A 16,227-nucleotide genomic window follows, 5' to 3' on the forward strand; every position below is an offset into this window, starting at 1 on the left:
TAGAATGTTCAAATATCCAACGACCGTTTTAATATGCGCTCCACTTTGTAAAGTTGTAAGTTTTTCATCATTGTCAATCATTGATACTGCCCTGATCAGTTTCCACGTAGTGGTAACAAACTGCAAAAATTGTAACAGTTCTCATTCCATCGTTTTCTTGTGTTCTGTGTACAACCCTGTACCAAAGAAGGAACATTTTACTAACAGACTAATTAATTCATCTCCATGAATTTTTTTTTTTAAATAGCTAAGGCTAATGCCGCTAAGAAAGCTGTCGTCAAGGGTACTAATGGTAAGAAGGCTTTGAAGGTCAGAACCTCCGCTACCTTCAGATTACCAAAGACTTTGAAGTTGGCTAGAGCTCCAAAATATGCTTCCAAGGCTGTTCCACACTACAACAGATTGGACTCATACAAGGTCATTGAACAACCAATCACTTCTGAAACTGCTATGAAGAAGGTTGAAGATGGTAACATTTTGGTTTTCCAAGTTTCCATGAAAGCTAACAAATACCAAATCAAGAAGGCCGTCAAGGAATTATACGAAGTTGATGTATTGACTGTCAACACTTTGGTTAGACCAAACGGTACCAAGAAGGCTTACGTTAGATTGACTGCTGACTTCGATGCTTTGGACATTGCTAACAGAATCGGTTACATTTAATCTAATTCGTTTAATTAATAAATTTAATATATTTTTAAATTTTTCTTTAAATATACAATAAATCTTTCATAACATGTTAAAAATCCATAACTAGTATAATATATTACTGTTAGACTTTTGCAACTTAAAATCACTGATTATGAGCTCCTTTGTATTCGGCTTCCAGAAAATAGAGAGGCAAACAAAATCTTGATGTGAAGTGCGAATAGCGTATCCTTTGCAGGGTTATTACTCTTATAAATTGAAGTGACAGATTATTTTCATGTTGAATTACCTATTTAAATAGAATATATATATATATATGTGTTATTAGTTTTTTTAATTTATTTTTTTTCGTGAATATTATCATTTCCTATTATCAGATGCCTTTTTCCGATAATAACGTTGCGTTTAAGCAGTTCTAGAAGCGACGAACTCCAAACCCTTATCGATATTTTTCTTTAATTGGGAAGTACAGATTGGCAACATTTCGTTGCGCTCCATATCGTTCATTCTACTGACGATATCGTAGTCCACGTAGGAAACACCCTTTGTGGTGATGGTCAAGGGCACGGCAAAGTAAGCGGATTCGTTCACTAGAGGTAGTAATTGGTCGGCACCGGGTGCCACGGGAGCGTTGTTAGCATCTTTCAAGGATACGTAGTAGGTTCCGTGAATTTGATCAATGTTACCCAATAGTAAGGAAACAAACTGGACAACACATTTGTAACCAGCGTGAGCCATCGATAGTGTGGCACTACCCTTACCGTTCTTGGCCTTGACCACTTCATCACCGCCGTACTGTACTCTATGTATTAGATACTTCAACTGGTCCGCGTTTAGTCTCGATAGAAAGTTTGATTGAGAAAACAATGGGATGATAGTCTCACCAGAATGTCCGCCAATTACTGGAACATCTGGCATGGAGTTGACACGGGGGGTTAACCCAGATTCAATGTTTATCTCACGCAAAAAAGTAGATGCTCTTACAATGTCTAGCTTAGTAACACCCATGATTCTTCTTTCGATGCCTGAGTTTCTGGACTGAGGGTGATTTTTGAGGATATTCGAAACCATCACAGGAACCAAAGAGTTAACAGGGTTGGAAATGACAAGCACAAAGACCTTGGAGAGATCGCAGCACTCGGCAATAGAATCGCCCAGTTGGCTAATGATACCGGCATTCACGTTAAACAAGTCATCACGTGTCATGCCTGGCTTTCTAGGGACACCTGCAGGGATAACAACGATAGAAGCGTTATTCAAACAGTTTTGAATGCCGCCTGCGGGGGAGTGGCTGGACACGGAGATAGGAGTATCTATATGAGACAAGTCAGCAGTGACACCGTTGATTGCCTCCTGGTTGACATCGTAAAGAGCCAGATGGATGTGAGTAGCAGTGCGATTACTCTCCTTCAACTGGTATTGCAGCTGGGCCTTTAAAAGCAGCGATAGCGACTGGCCAATACCACCGGCAGCACCTAAAACGGCGATTTTCAAAGAGTCTTGTTCAATGGAGGGGGTAACTGAGTGGGGCATGTTGATGTGATTTTTTAGTTTTATATTATGCTTTTGTTATAGTCTATATTATTATATTCTTTATTATTTTGACTAAATCTTTAAACAAGAAAGTGAAACATTTATACAAAAAAAAATTAACAAAGAAGAAAGATCATGCAGCCTTCCCTCTCATATCAATAAATTCTTATCTTTATATACATTCACACGCGTGTGTAGCAAAGTATATCTTTGGAACCTTAGATAGCTCCCGTTGTTCCTTAAAACCAAATCGGACCTTGCCAGGGTTCGGGTAGTGCCAAAATGCCACAAAACACAAAGAAAAAAATAAGAAATCGGAACTTCCCGGAGGCGTTTAGGGGAGTGTTGGGGCAAGGCGCGGCGGCGTTTGAACGGCTACGGCCGAATGGGGAAACTGCTGCGGATTAAAGGAGCGGAACCGTGCATGGTGAGTCCTTTCGGCCGGCGAATCCCGAGGCGATAGATAATGTGACATCTTTTCCGTGCAGAGTGATGCGGAGATCGGGATGAGGTACCCGCTATCGTACGTGGAACTACTACTCTGGTGTTTGATAAATAGAATTCTACTTGAATTTGTACAGCATTGCAGTAAGCGAGGCCGTGTAGTGTATGGGTCGCCACTGGCCGAACATGCAGCATTCGGTGCTATCTTATCACTTGTAGAGGCCGAGGTTTCATTATATGTTTTCACTTCCTATTCTTTTTTTCTTTTTTTTCTTTTTTCTTAGCTCATCGCATCCAATTCCAGTAATAGTGAAAAAAAAAAAAAAAAACTCAAGACATTGCTATTACGTAAAAATGTATTTATGCATATATGCAGGTACAATGAAGCTGTTTTAAGTTAGTCGTACAAGCAAGGATGTCACAAGATAATGCAGGACCGGTGACTAAGAAGGCGAAGCCTTCAGAAAGGCTGCAATGCGAATATTTCATGGAACAAAAGAAGCGAAGATGCGGGATGACCAGAGGCTCGCAAAACCTGTATTGCTCTGAGCATTTGAACTTGCTGAGGAAGGCTACGAATTCTCAGGTTCATAACAAGCATGGTGCAGATGCCAAGGCGGGGAAGGAAAGAGAAAGAATTCCCTGTCCATTAGATTCGAATCATACCGTTTGGGCAGATCGGTTGGATATGCATCTTAAGAAATGTAATAAGACCAAGTTGAGCCATCTGAACGACGGCAAGTCGTACTACGAACCCGGTTTCAATGCAGGTGGTGCAGTATTGTCCCCACCTGCCAAAATAGATCTTACAGCAGAGCATTATATTCAATCCATCCAATTGCTATATAAGGTCTTCAAAATGGAGACCATGGATGAGCTGCCATTGAAACAACTAAACAATGAACTGATGTCTTTGAGAAGATTCCCTCAGTTGCAGACAAACACCAAGCATGCTGTTCAACAGTCCTCGCTGATTGAAAACTTGGTTGCTGTTGGAGCCTATGAGAACCCGACGAGTTTGAGCTTTATTGAGTTTGGCTGTGGCAGGGCTGAGTTCTCGCGCTATATAAGTCAATATGTTCTTACTCAATTGGCGGGCTCTTCCGAAGACCAATCAGAATCAAATTCCAATGAATTCATATTGATTGACAGAGCAGCGAACAGGATGAAGTTCGATAAGAAGATAAAGGACGATTTTTTGGAAATAAAGTTGCGCTCTGAATTAAAGGCTATTAAGTGTCCGAGTATCAATAGGGCTAAGATCGACATCCGGGATTTGAAGTTAGATTCAATTTTAACTTCAACGCCGACGGACAAGAGCCGATACGTCTGCGTTTCTAAGCACCTTTGTGGCGTCGCTACGGACCTAACTTTGAGGTGCATAACAAATAGTACTGTCTTACATGGTGGTGATGACGATGGATCTGAGTCTAAATTAAGGGCGATTTGCATTGCCATGTGCTGCAGGCATGTTTGTAATGGTGGCGATTATGTTAACCGTGGTTATATCACGTCACTTCTTGAAAAGTATAAGGCTGATGGTTCCATTCTAACATATGAAAGCTTTTTCCGCATGCTGACCAAAATCTGTACTTGGGCTACTTGCGGAAGAAAGGCAGACGCGAACGTTACAGATACAGTAAATGTTGTTGAATCGTTTGATGGAGCAGAACCATATACAATGACCATCAAGGAGAGAGAAAATATAGGACTGATGGCTAGACGTATAATCGATGAGGGCAGACTGGCCTATGTCAAGGAGACTTTTAAAGGGTATAGTGCAGAACTGATAAAATACGTAGCCTCTGATGTGTCCCTTGAAAACGTGGCCATGTTAGTTTATAAAAAGTAGGTAGCCCTTTGATTTGTATTTTTTTTGTACTTTTTCATCGGTTTGTAAGCTATCATGAAACTTTTACCGATGACATAAATATAAATATAAATTCTTTCCGAAAAAAAAAGTATATACTTGAAAATTACAAAGCGTGCTCATTAATTGAAGTTATTGAAGTATCGTTCCCTGAAATTATCCTCCGAACGTTTTAGTCCATGGTTACTTGGCCCGTTAAAAGTGTCACCCCTATTAATATAGACCAGTAGCCTTCTTGACCATTTGTTGAATTCTTGGACGCAATTGTATTTTAATTCTAGGTTCTCATGCATCGGTACAATCGTTTCTATGTTTGCGTCGTTTGCCGTGGGCATCCAGAAGGCCAATCTCCCGTCAATGGGCAATCTTTCCGAAGAGTATTGTAGAATATCGTCTAACAATGAATCAAGAGCATAAGGCTTTTTTGTTGGAATGTAATCGCGGCGCAAAAATGCCTTTTCACCATCAATCTCTATATCTTCCTTTCCAGCAAACCTTTCCGGATCTTTGGCGCCCAAAACTTTAATACTTTCTCTAATACCGTAAGGAGGGTCACACAATATCGTATCAATCACAAGACTGTTTCTTAATGCATTATGCGTGAAGTCCATGGTTAGCACGTCGAGGAATTGAGAGCTTTCATCGTATTTTTTGAAGTTAGCCGAAATGTTCACTTGAGCGCCCTTACCACGAATCATCCTACCGTCAATATCCGAGCCAACGACTAAAGCGCCGAAGTGTCCACCTGCAACCAAAAAGGACCCCGTACCTGCAAACGGGTCGTACATTATAGTGCCTGGTTTCACTTGAGCTATATTGGCACTAACCAAAGATAGTTCTGCTTCAAAACTCGTTGTACCTTTGTAAGGTCTTTTCTTCAGATCATACTTCTCCATAGCACTTCTATTACTCATTTGAACTTGTCTACCAAAAAAGATCCTTGCAGGGGTTTTACCACTAATGTTTTCCGATACCGGAGTGTACTCTTCTACAACAGTAAAGACTTCCTGAGGGTGTTTCATATCGATCTTCCCCTCAAAGTCAAGATAATGAAACGATTCAATCTGTTTTATTCTGTTGGCCTTACTGTTACCTCTATAGCATTCGAATTCGAACTTAAAAGTGGAGTGTTTGAACTTTCTTTGTAAATCCTGTTCAAAATTAGGCTGACACTTGATGTCTTGATGCAACTCATCCAGCGTTGCACCCTGCCCCCAGTATTCGTAAATGCCTCTGGTCAAAATAGATCTTTTGATCCAGTCCCTGGCCTGCTGGTCATTCTCCAACTCTACGACAAAAAATGGACTATCGACGTCATACTGAGAAAAATCTATTGAAAGATTATACAGGTCTGCTAATGATTCCAATTCTGCTCTTCTAAAGTTCAAATGGACTTGAACCATATACAGCAAGTACTTCTTCATGCTGCTCTATTCTCCCCTATATACGATATACCTATTTATGCTATTTCGCAGCCATATTGTCTAACCAGATCTCGATGCCCATATCATCGATTTTTTTTTCACTTTTTCTTGGGAAGGTTCTTCTTTTTTTCGCAAAGAGCCATTTTTACGGGTAACATAAAAACTTTCTGTGAAAAATAGTAACACAAAGAGTCTACCATTTCCCTTATAGTGCGTAACACTCTACCTGCCAAGTATACATTTTCCGGCATAGTTAATCCAATTTTTTATACAACTAGGTCATTTAGGTTCAAGAAGTTAATATAGAACACAAAAAAAATCTTAATGCAGTGAAAAATCAAATCCCAGACGTATTAGAATTGACACCTTTCACCTGGTAGCAGGTAGCTAAAACCTTTATGAGCGATCGGCGGCTAAATCTGGTCTATCGCTGGAGTACCCGGAAGGTTTTTTTTTTCTTTTTTTGTTTTTCTTCACCCTCTACGAACGGCGCCGAAGTTCCTTGTTTGGGAGGCGAAAGAAAAAAAAGTATAAAAGGCGGCATGCTTCCCACCCGCCCAGCCGGAATTCTCTTTCTTTCGCCTTCCCCTCTGGTTATCCCCGGCAAAAACCAAGTATAAAACAGTTTCGATTAGTTATTTAATCTTTACAGATAGTCAAGTATTAGTACAATATACTATTATAAATTTTTACGTTTATTTTTTACTTTTTAGTGTTTAATAACTAAAATATCATACCTTACTATTTCTTTTTACTCATTACGAAAGAAACCAGAAAATAAAAACAGACAAGGTATATTCAAAATAACAAGAAATTGAAAAAGCGAGCACCACACACATTTTGCCCTTTTTTCATTCTGTATTAATATTACTGTTTATATTACAATCTTTTCATAAAGACGCAAATATTATATTTAGAAAGAGCTTTAGCAGTACACGCAAGTCTGACAATAATAGAGAATAGGTTAAATAAGCAATGAGTTCTGACGAAGAAGATTTCAACGACATCTACGGCGACGATAAGCCAACCACCACTGACGAAGTGAAGAAAGATGAAGAACCAAAGAAAACTGACAGCGGCACTTCTCAACTAGATCAACTAGCCGCCTTACAAGCATTATCTTCTAGCTTGAACAAACTAAATAACCCAAATAGTAACAACAGTAGTAGTAATAATAATAGTAACGAAAGTTCATCTTCTAGTAAGCAAGATGGCACTGCAAATGACAAAAAAGAAGGTTCCAATGAAGAGACTAAGAATGAGAAACCACTAGAAAACACTGCTTCAAACGCCAATGCAAACGTTGGTTCTGCGGGACCTTCTGGCTTACCTTGGGAACAGCTTCAACAGACAATGTCACAATTCCAGCAACCATCTTCTCAATCACCACCCACTCAGCAACAAATGACCCAGACTAAGGAAGAACGTTTGAAAGCTGATTTGTCCAAAGAAAGTTGTAAGATGTTTATTGGTGGTTTGAACTGGGATACTACCGAGGATAATCTTCGTGAATATTTTGGTAAATATGGTACCGTCACGGATTTGAAAATCATGAAGGATCCTGCCACTGGTAGGTCCAGAGGGTTTGGTTTCTTATCTTTTGAAAAACCTTCCAGTGTCGATGAAGTGGTCAAGACACAACATATCCTTGATGGTAAAGTCATCGACCCTAAGAGAGCCATCCCAAGAGATGAACAAGACAAAACTGGTAAAATCTTTGTCGGTGGTATTGGTCCAGATGTCAGACCAAAGGAATTTGAAGAGTTTTTCTCTCAATGGGGTACAATTATTGATGCCCAATTAATGTTAGATAAGGACACCGGTCAATCAAGAGGGTTTGGGTTTGTCACCTACGACTCTGCTGATGCCGTTGATAGAGTTTGCCAAAATAAATTTATCGATTTCAAAGATCGTAAGATTGAGATTAAAAGGGCTGAACCAAGACATATGCAACAAAAATCATCAAATGGTGGCAACAACAACGCAGGCGGTAACAACAGCGGCAACAGCGGCAACATGAACCGTCGTGGCGGTAATTTCGGTAATCAAGGCGATTTCAACCAAATGTACCAAAACCCAATGATGGGGGGTTACAATCCAATGATGAATCCACAAGCAATGACCGATTACTATCAGAAGATGCAAGAATACTACCAGCAAATGCAGAAACAAACTGGTATGGACTACTCTCAAATGTACCAACAACAAATGCAACAAATGGCAATGATGATGCCAGGGTTTGCCATGCCACCAAATGCAATGACTTTGAATCAACCACAACAAGATTCAGGCAACGCTCAAGGTTCCCCAACGCCTTCAGATTCTGACAATAACAAGTCCAATGACGTGCAAACTATTGGTAATACATCAAATACAGACTCAGGCTCTCCACCTTTGAATCTACCTAACGGTCCAAAGGGCCCATCCTCACAATATAATGACGATCACAACAACGGCTATGGCTACAACCGCGATCGCGGCGACCGTGACCGTGGTGACCGTGGTGACCGTGGTGATCGCGGCGACCGTGACCGTGATTACAATCATCGTAGTGGTGGAAACCACAGAAGAAACGGCCGTGGTGGTCGCGGTGGTGGATATAATAGACGTAATAACGGGTACCATCCATACAACAGGTAAAAATAGTGTAGAAAACGAAAAAAAACAATCTTTGTATAATTTAACAATCCCTCTATCATATATATGCACAAGCAAATTTTAACATACTTATATATATTTTTAATCGTTAGTATTTTTCTTTTGAAATTACTGTGCAATTTCGGACGCCAAGTGCACTAAGTATTTTACTTAAGCATCGCATGTGAAGCTAAGTGTAGGACGGAAACAAAATGCAGACATTAACTCACATCACCATGGGATATACCCAACTGCACTATGGCGTAAATGTTCAGGAACGATAAAAAGATCCATACGATAACAGCGATCACTGTGATAAGCCAGTTGTTTGCCATATAAACAATTTTGACATCTTTGCTATTTTCTAGCTCCATATCACTCACATTGCCTTCCATGACTCCATTCTCCGCATTTACTCCACTCTCGGATTCACAGTTGTTACTATTGTTCTTTTGAGCGTTCCTGTTTTCTTCGGCATGGTCGACAGTGATTTCTGTTTTCATTATAGATTTCTTACAGGTGAAGAAAATTAAAGGTGCGACCAAAAATGGCAACACGATAGATAATACCACTTGGGAAGCATTCAATGCCTTCGACAAAGCTTCTCTACCGATGCAAATAGAAATTATCAAACATGGGACTATAGAAATGCATCTTGTGGCTAGTCTTCTCTGCCACGGTTGTAATTTCCAGTTTATATGGCCTTCACTGACAATCTGTCCCGCCATAGTACAAACCACACCTGCAGACTGACCACTTAGCAATAGTGCCAACATGAAAATCGTACCTGCTGCTGGTGCCAAATTTCTTGATAATAAATCGTGGATGGTGAATAAGTCTGCGCCATCTGCTTCTGATGAATCGTACAACGTAGAACCCGCTACAACTAAGATCGAGCAGTTGACAAACAAGGCCAGTGTGAAAAGAGTTATACTTAATTCAACCATTGAGTATTTCATGCAATATTTGATGGCAGCATTGGTGGGTCTATAGTTGAAGTATTTTTCCTCCATGACGTCTTCAGCAGATTTTGATTGCTTTTTATTATCATCGTCACTTGAAACTGTATAGTTACCGTGCTGAACATCGTAATCTAAGAGTCTTGGTTGTACTAAAGCAGATCCCAAAAATAAGGAATGTGGCATGACAGTGGCACCCAAAATGGAGATGGCAGTATACATACCATTATGATCGAACATTTGAGATGATGGAACAAACCCCCTAAACACTTTTTTGACCGAGGTAGACTTTGGAATATAGGCCAATTCCACGGCGAAACAAATGCACACTCCAACAACCAATACTGCAACAAAACATTCAAATATTCTAACAAATCTGATCGAAGATGCACCTGGTTTGTATGTGAACATTATTAAAAACACATCCACGACAGTAATGGCGACACCCGCTGGGAGGGGCACTTTAATCAGAATGTTCAAAGCAATCGCAGTACCAATGACTTCTGCTATATCAGTGGCTATAACGGCGCATTCAGCGAAAAAGTACAGTGTCCAGTTGAGCCATCTTGGTAAGTACTCTCTGCAAGCTCTACTCAGATCTAGCCCAGTAACGGAACCCAACTTGATGCACAGGCATTGCAAGAATATAGCAATAAAATTGGATAACAAGATGATACAAAGCAATGAAAACTGATTGGAAGCACCTGCATCAACAGCAGTGGAATAATTACCAGGATCAATATAAGCAACACTAACTAATAGACCTGGGCCAATGAATTTTAAGTACTTGGCAAAAACGTCTCTCATAACCTGTCTTTTCGACACGTATACTTCTTCTCCTTCATGGTCAGATGAGTTGGCTGTGAAAGTCTTGACCGGAGCCTCTTCGTCAAAAGCCACCGTCATGTCTTTTTTATCCTTCATTTCAAAGACTTCTTCGGAGACATAGTTTCTTTGATGGGTTTCGCTAACGCCGACGTCAACTGCAGCATGAGAAGAGCCAACCTTGACCATCTCGTCCTAAGCAAAAAATTTCGGTTATTTGTGTTGACCTAACATTTAATTTATACACTGTGTAGGAAAATGATCAATCTGTTAAATATACATTGATATTCCTTGATGTATACTTATATAAGAAATATAATAGGCCACCCCAGGCGGACTTTTGGGAAAATGCGCACCAAACTTTGCATTAGGAAACATTAGGGTCCATTCAGTGCGGGCACATGATTTTCGCACAAGAATGAGCAAGCAGAGATGATTGTTGATTCGCTAAGTTCCGAGGCGCATGGGCATGTTTTGAAGACCACTTCATGGAATCATTGGGGCAGTCAACGATGTCGAAATAGCGCGTTTAAGTTGTTGCTGGTTTCAATAAATTGGCGTCGCGTTTTCCGTATATAGTAAGATTAATTGGCTAGCCGGATGTAAGGGCATCTGGCTAGCCGAAGTTAAATGATGCAACGGAGTGACGGAAAAATCGACTCCATAGATCAAATTGAGAACTAGGTGCTGCTATAAACTTTCTAATGGATGGACGTCCCCTTCTTTGTATCTTTTAAACTTTATTATTATTACTTGTTTTATGATGATAATGGTAGTAGTATATATATTAAAAAATAATTAATATTAATTAAATATTTATTCGTCTTCTTCCAAAGTTTGAGCGGCAATACGATCCAAATCTCTTTGACCATTCTCGGAGATTCTTCTACCACCCTTTGGAGAGATTTCGACAATACCGATCTTTTCCAAAGCTTGCAAAACTCTTCTGTTGATGGAACCGGAAGCATCAATGTGCTTGAATGGTCTGACACCTCTGCTCTTGGCACCACCGTACATTTTGTTCAATTTACCAACACCAACTTGCTTTCTCATGTAGATGTGTCTGGCAACAGAAGCAGCACGCTTGTAGAACCAACCTTCAGAGTCTTGTGGTGGCATTTCGTTACCAGAAGAGGTCTTGACAATGTCAACGTAACCTGGAACTTCTAGCTTACCTTGTCTTTGCAAGAAAGAAGCATAAGCGTTAATGAAATCTTGAGCAGCAACGTCTCTGTAAAAAAAGAATAAACAAAAAAAAAGATTGTTAGTAAATGATACAGCATAAAATCCACTTTATTCATCATGTCTCTTGGATTTTTCTGGACGAAATCCGGGTTGTTGTTCATGAAACATCAGCAAATGTATTCCTGTGCTTTTTATGGCTCTCCTATAATTCGATTGCTTCCATATAATTTACCCGTATATCTCGGCATTATTGCTCTGAAAACTTTGCTGATTTTATCCATGGTTGAGCTACTGTCCTTGCTGAATTACCTTATACAAAGGTGCAGTTCTCAATACGCTCAACTTCACTCCTCATAGATGTCCAATTTCCAATTAACTTTCTGAAACATAATGATAAATTCATATAATCATCATTGTCATTATTTGTACGTACCTAACGGAAACACCTGGCATTTTTATTCTATTTGTCGATCGTAACAATTCACTTTTCACCTAAATTATCAATAAACGCACCTGAGTCTGATATATACAACCCCCATATGCTTCAATTCACCTATATCTTACCAATGTCTCAATGAGACTTTTCCAAACAAGCTCGGAAACCCAATCTAACTTGGAAATTTTCACAAAGTTTGGCGGCTCGCTTCATGAGGAGCAGAAAAAACAAAACAATCAACTGGGTAAAAAGGGTACGGATTTATGCATATAGTAATATGTACGGATGTATAGCTGGCAGAGAAACAGAATATCCCACAGATAATAAGCAAATGTCATGCATGATGCGTGATTCAAGAATAGAGTATCTGCATTGGAGTTTGAATTGTTGTTTTCATGCTCGGTCCTAATATCGGCAACAATTTACGCATGATGTTTCGCATCTAGTTGCGACTAAACCAATGGTGCGATTGCTCTCCAAAAACACAACCAAAATGAGCGAGATATTGATGATATGTTTCATAACTTTAAAGAAAGGATTAAAAGTGTATGTAGTTTATGAATTACAAATGAGTAATAAAAGAGTAAATATGAAAATTTGATCTTATCTAACTTACACCTTGAAACCCTTAGATCTTCTTCTACCTCTGGCTCTTTCGAACTTTCTACCGGTAGATTGGATTCTTGGGGCCTTACCCTTGTGTGGACCCATACCGAAGTGTCTAACAGCTTCTCTGGAGTTTCTTGGACCTCTCAAGATCAAAGTGTTTTGACCCTTTGGAGCTCTGACAGCCAATTGATCCAAAGTGATACATTCACCACCAGCCTTGACAATCTTGGCTCTGGCACCAGCAGTGAATCTCAAAGCAGCAACAGTGGTCTTTGGGAAGTCATAGATTCTGGCATCATCGGTAACAGTACCAACAACGACGATAGTCTTGTTAGCAGCACCTTCTTGCTTCAAAGCTCTAGAAATTCTAGAAGCAGAAACAGGTGGTCTGTTGATCTTAGACAAGAACAAAGCCTTCAAAACGACCTTGTTGAATGGAGCATCAGTACGACCTAAAAAAAAAAAAGAGTTGTTGTTAGTATTTAATGGATCGAAGGACCGGAAAACAATTGTTTCCAATACTAATCATTTATTAGATTAGAAAAAGATTCTGCTCACTGGCTTGCAATACCGCACAGAACGTAATAAAAGGAGAGACATCGATCCATCAATTTATCCGTTTGCACTCGCAGAATTTTCATGGTTCTAACCCACTCTTAATATGATGCCAATTCAACCAATTTCCTTTCAGAAAGAAGCAAATAGTCAACCGTATGAAGAGAGACATTAGATAACGGCGAAAAACATTAACCAATATTTTTCAGCAAACCTCATCGAATACATTTAGAAAACTAATGAACTTATCAGAGTTCATAGGCTAAACTATTGTACCTTGTGTAACAGAATCCTTCTAACCACAAATGGATGTTGGCTGGGGCCATTCATAATATTCTTTAACATACGAGCTAAGAAAGTGTATAATTTGACTAACAATTTCAAGTAGACATTGTCAGACTTTGGAGCAGTTCTGTGACCAGATCTCTTGTGTTGCTTGGAAGTGTGATCGATACCCATTGTGAATCCTTAAGCTTGGTGGTCTGTCTTGAGAGTGATTATAAAACGTTCAACTCATTCTGAAATTTCAGCTCATTCACTTTTAAAGTAGTTTACTAACATCGCCTGAGGAAACCAAGAGAATACTACAGATTCAAACAGCGGAGAGTGCGTTCCCCAAAGCGAGATCACCAGTATTAGTTTCGAAAAAAGAGTCGCTCTGTTGTAAAAAAAAACGTTCCGCCCACACACTACATGTATATAAAGGTACATTAATTGGCAGCTGTACACCACATATATTAAAAACAGTCCTGAAAAAGTCAGATGAATAGTAGGGTATTACATGTCATGAGTATGTACGTGTTATAGTGTAGAGTATATGTAGCTATAATGTTATAGGTGATCGCTTACACAACTAAACAGTATCGAGTACGAAACGTTGTCGGAATATTAATTTAGAACTTGCAAATTTTTGCACCAACACATAAATGTCTTGATATTATATAGCATGCGGCGCCTGCTGCCATTAGCGCTGAGTTGAATATGATAAAATGGTTATAGTTAGCTACGCTACCTTTGCCAATTAATGTACCACCAATGGGTAAAACAGGAATGGTAACCAAGGATTGCAACAGGTACACTGTGGCATATCGTTTGCCGAAATCGGTGGTTTTGGATATCTGTCCAATGCACACAGGCGTCAATGATAGGATAGAACCTGTTGAAAATCCCCAGAGACAAACGTATGCCCATAAAACCTTAGAGTTACCTCCGAACGGTAACCACATGATAAAATTTAATAGAGCGGCCATTGATATGGTAATGATTTCTACATTAAACCTCCCGACGAATCTGTCTGCGAAATATCCTGGGATATACCTCCCAAGGATACCGACAGCATTTGAAGCAGTGATCATGGTATAGGCTGCATTTTCTGTATTTCCTCTGGCCATAGAGTAAGATGCTAAATATGTAGCGCATGAGGTTAGGGAGCTCTCTGCAAAGGAGGCACCTATTGCCACAAACAAGAATTTGCCCTCAAGGAAATACCTCCAATTGAACACAGAGGAAATGTACCACTTCGCTACTTCCGACTTAGATCGGAATGGTTGTACAATAGGTTTGGTCCTTTCTCTGGCAAAAACTGAAGCGCAAATTAGGCAGGCTACACAGATGAATGCCAAGATTCTAATAGCCCATTGAAAACCGACTTCTTTATACAATTTTCGCAACATAATGGGAAATACAATACCGCCTATTGAACCACCCATGGTACTGACGGATGTTGCAATACCTCTTCTCCTTAAAAACCAGGTTGCTACTGCCCCTATCAAGGGAGTCATCAAAATCCCTGTACCAAGTCCGCTGCATACGGAAAATGCTAAAATGAATTGCCAAACAGAGTTACAGTTTGCTAATGCGAAAAGACCTCCAGAATATATGACTGTACCCGTACACATCAAACCAACACTACCATTTCTGTCAAAATAGCCACCAGATAATATACAACTCAAAAAGCTGATAGCTAGATACAAGGAAAAGATCCAAGACGTAGTGGAAGATGAAATATTTTTCAGTTGATGTTTGGAAATGTATGATTCAATAGCCCCTAGGGAGTTAATTAAACCGAACACGGGAATAAGACCCATAAAAGCGCCAAAGACTACTAACCATGCTTGAAGTCCACCATCTGGGAACTCTTTGTCATCATCATAGATAAGAGAGCCCTCGGGGGTGTTCAAGACCGTTGAGGTTACAGTCGTCAATTTCGCAGTATCAAGATCCACCTCGTCATTATTTTTCTTCAAAATAGCGTCATCTCCGTTGAAGTTCGGATGATAGCCTGAACTCGGACCTTCCCTCACTTCCAGTTCAACATCATCGTCTAGCGTAGGATGGGATCCGTGGTCTTTGGGAGAAAAGAACCTCTTGGTGTTTGCAATAATGGGGATATTCAGCATTATCCGTCTGCTCCGTTAGGAAATATTTCGTGGGATGTAACGGAAAGCACTCAGTGTAAGTTCTCAGTGTATGCGTTTGAAGACCCTCACGCATTAATAAACACTTGGTTATTATATCGAAGATCTGCCTGTGATTCGTCGCCATCTCGCCTGTTAATTACCGCTCATATGCACGGCTGTACCATTTTCTGGAAAATTCTGAATAGGGAAAACACTCTTATCGTAAAAAGTTGGATATCTTGAGATGTTGAGCAGTGGGGGCCCCCAACTGGGAGATGCAAGAGTATGTGTAGTTTTCGAGGTGATAAATTACGCGCATCCAAATCATCAAGATTTCGCTGGACGGAGGCTTCTCGTATAGGCTTATCTCTCGTAGGAGTTTCTTTGTAAAGTTGATCCGGTTTTCAAATGGTTTGCCATTTTGTTTATGTGGCCGCTTTAAGTATATACTGGATGCCGTTTGCGTTGCACGGTGGTAGAGCCAAATATTTGAGCATCTTTGTCCTTTAATTTAGACCTGCAAGATCATGCGGAGGTAAGCGGGTGTGTTGTGGAGCGATCTTGGATCAGTCGGCCTTTCATCGAAATTTGTCCAGCAATGGCCGTGGGACGTTCAATTTCTAATGCTCTATTGAGATGCACTCTGCATAAATTTATTTTAGGTTCATGTTTGCTCGCGATCGGAATTTTACTGACTACGCAA

The 16,227-nt window shown here is 40.0% G+C and overlaps 8 protein-coding genes across 8 annotated transcripts; 3 read left to right on the forward strand and 5 right to left on the reverse strand.

Moving 5' to 3' along the window:
* Window positions 1–450: 450 nt before the first annotated feature.
* RPL25 (60S ribosomal uL23 domain-containing protein) lies at window positions 451–663 on the forward strand (the record flags this gene model as incomplete). The annotated part of the gene is made up of 1 exon (XM_018365415.1): window positions 451–663. One exon carries the CDS (start codon window positions 451–453, stop codon window positions 661–663), a length of 213 nt encoding a protein of 70 aa, XP_018221670.1.
* A 390-nt stretch (window positions 664–1,053) lies between these two features.
* MDH2 (malate dehydrogenase MDH2) lies at window positions 1,054–2,181 on the reverse strand (the record flags this gene model as incomplete). The annotated part of the gene is made up of 1 exon (XM_018365416.1): window positions 1,054–2,181. One exon carries the CDS (start codon window positions 2,179–2,181, stop codon window positions 1,054–1,056), a length of 1,128 nt encoding a protein of 375 aa, XP_018221671.1.
* An 859-nt stretch (window positions 2,182–3,040) lies between these two features.
* On the forward strand, window positions 3,041–4,477 carry TRM13 (tRNA:m4X modification enzyme; the record flags this gene model as incomplete). Its single annotated transcript, XM_018365417.1, has 1 exon — window positions 3,041–4,477. The coding sequence occupies one exon, from the start codon at window positions 3,041–3,043 to the stop codon at window positions 4,475–4,477; it is 1,437 nt and encodes a 478-aa protein (XP_018221672.1).
* Window positions 4,478–4,617: 140 nt separating this feature from the next.
* Window positions 4,618–5,919, reverse strand: TRM11 (tRNA (guanine-N2-)-methyltransferase; the record flags this gene model as incomplete). Its single annotated transcript, XM_018365418.1, has 1 exon — window positions 4,618–5,919. The coding sequence occupies one exon, from the start codon at window positions 5,917–5,919 to the stop codon at window positions 4,618–4,620; it is 1,302 nt and encodes a 433-aa protein (XP_018221673.1).
* A 975-nt stretch (window positions 5,920–6,894) lies between these two features.
* On the forward strand, window positions 6,895–8,559 carry HRP1 (Hrp1p; the record flags this gene model as incomplete). The annotated part of the gene is made up of 1 exon (XM_018365419.1): window positions 6,895–8,559. One exon carries the CDS (start codon window positions 6,895–6,897, stop codon window positions 8,557–8,559), a length of 1,665 nt encoding a protein of 554 aa, XP_018221674.1.
* Window positions 8,560–8,777: 218 nt separating this feature from the next.
* SMF1 (divalent metal ion transporter SMF1) lies at window positions 8,778–10,529 on the reverse strand (the record flags this gene model as incomplete). Its single annotated transcript, XM_018365420.1, has 1 exon — window positions 8,778–10,529. One exon carries the CDS (start codon window positions 10,527–10,529, stop codon window positions 8,778–8,780), a length of 1,752 nt encoding a protein of 583 aa, XP_018221675.1.
* A 627-nt stretch (window positions 10,530–11,156) lies between these two features.
* RPS19A (40S ribosomal protein eS19) lies at window positions 11,157–11,459 on the reverse strand (the record flags this gene model as incomplete). Its single annotated transcript, XM_018365421.1, has 1 exon — window positions 11,157–11,459. The coding sequence occupies one exon, from the start codon at window positions 11,457–11,459 to the stop codon at window positions 11,157–11,159; it is 303 nt and encodes a 100-aa protein (XP_018221676.1).
* A 2,559-nt stretch (window positions 11,460–14,018) lies between these two features.
* Window positions 14,019–15,524, reverse strand: MCH4 (Mch4p; the record flags this gene model as incomplete). The annotated part of the gene is made up of 1 exon (XM_018365422.1): window positions 14,019–15,524. The coding sequence occupies one exon, from the start codon at window positions 15,522–15,524 to the stop codon at window positions 14,019–14,021; it is 1,506 nt and encodes a 501-aa protein (XP_018221677.1).
* Window positions 15,525–16,227: the final 703 nt, after the last annotated feature.

The sequence above is a fragment of the Saccharomyces eubayanus genome, chromosome XV (assembly GCF_001298625.1).
Source record: "Saccharomyces eubayanus strain FM1318 chromosome XV, whole genome shotgun sequence".
In the NCBI taxonomy this organism is placed as follows: domain Eukaryota; kingdom Fungi; phylum Ascomycota; class Saccharomycetes; order Saccharomycetales; family Saccharomycetaceae; genus Saccharomyces; species Saccharomyces eubayanus.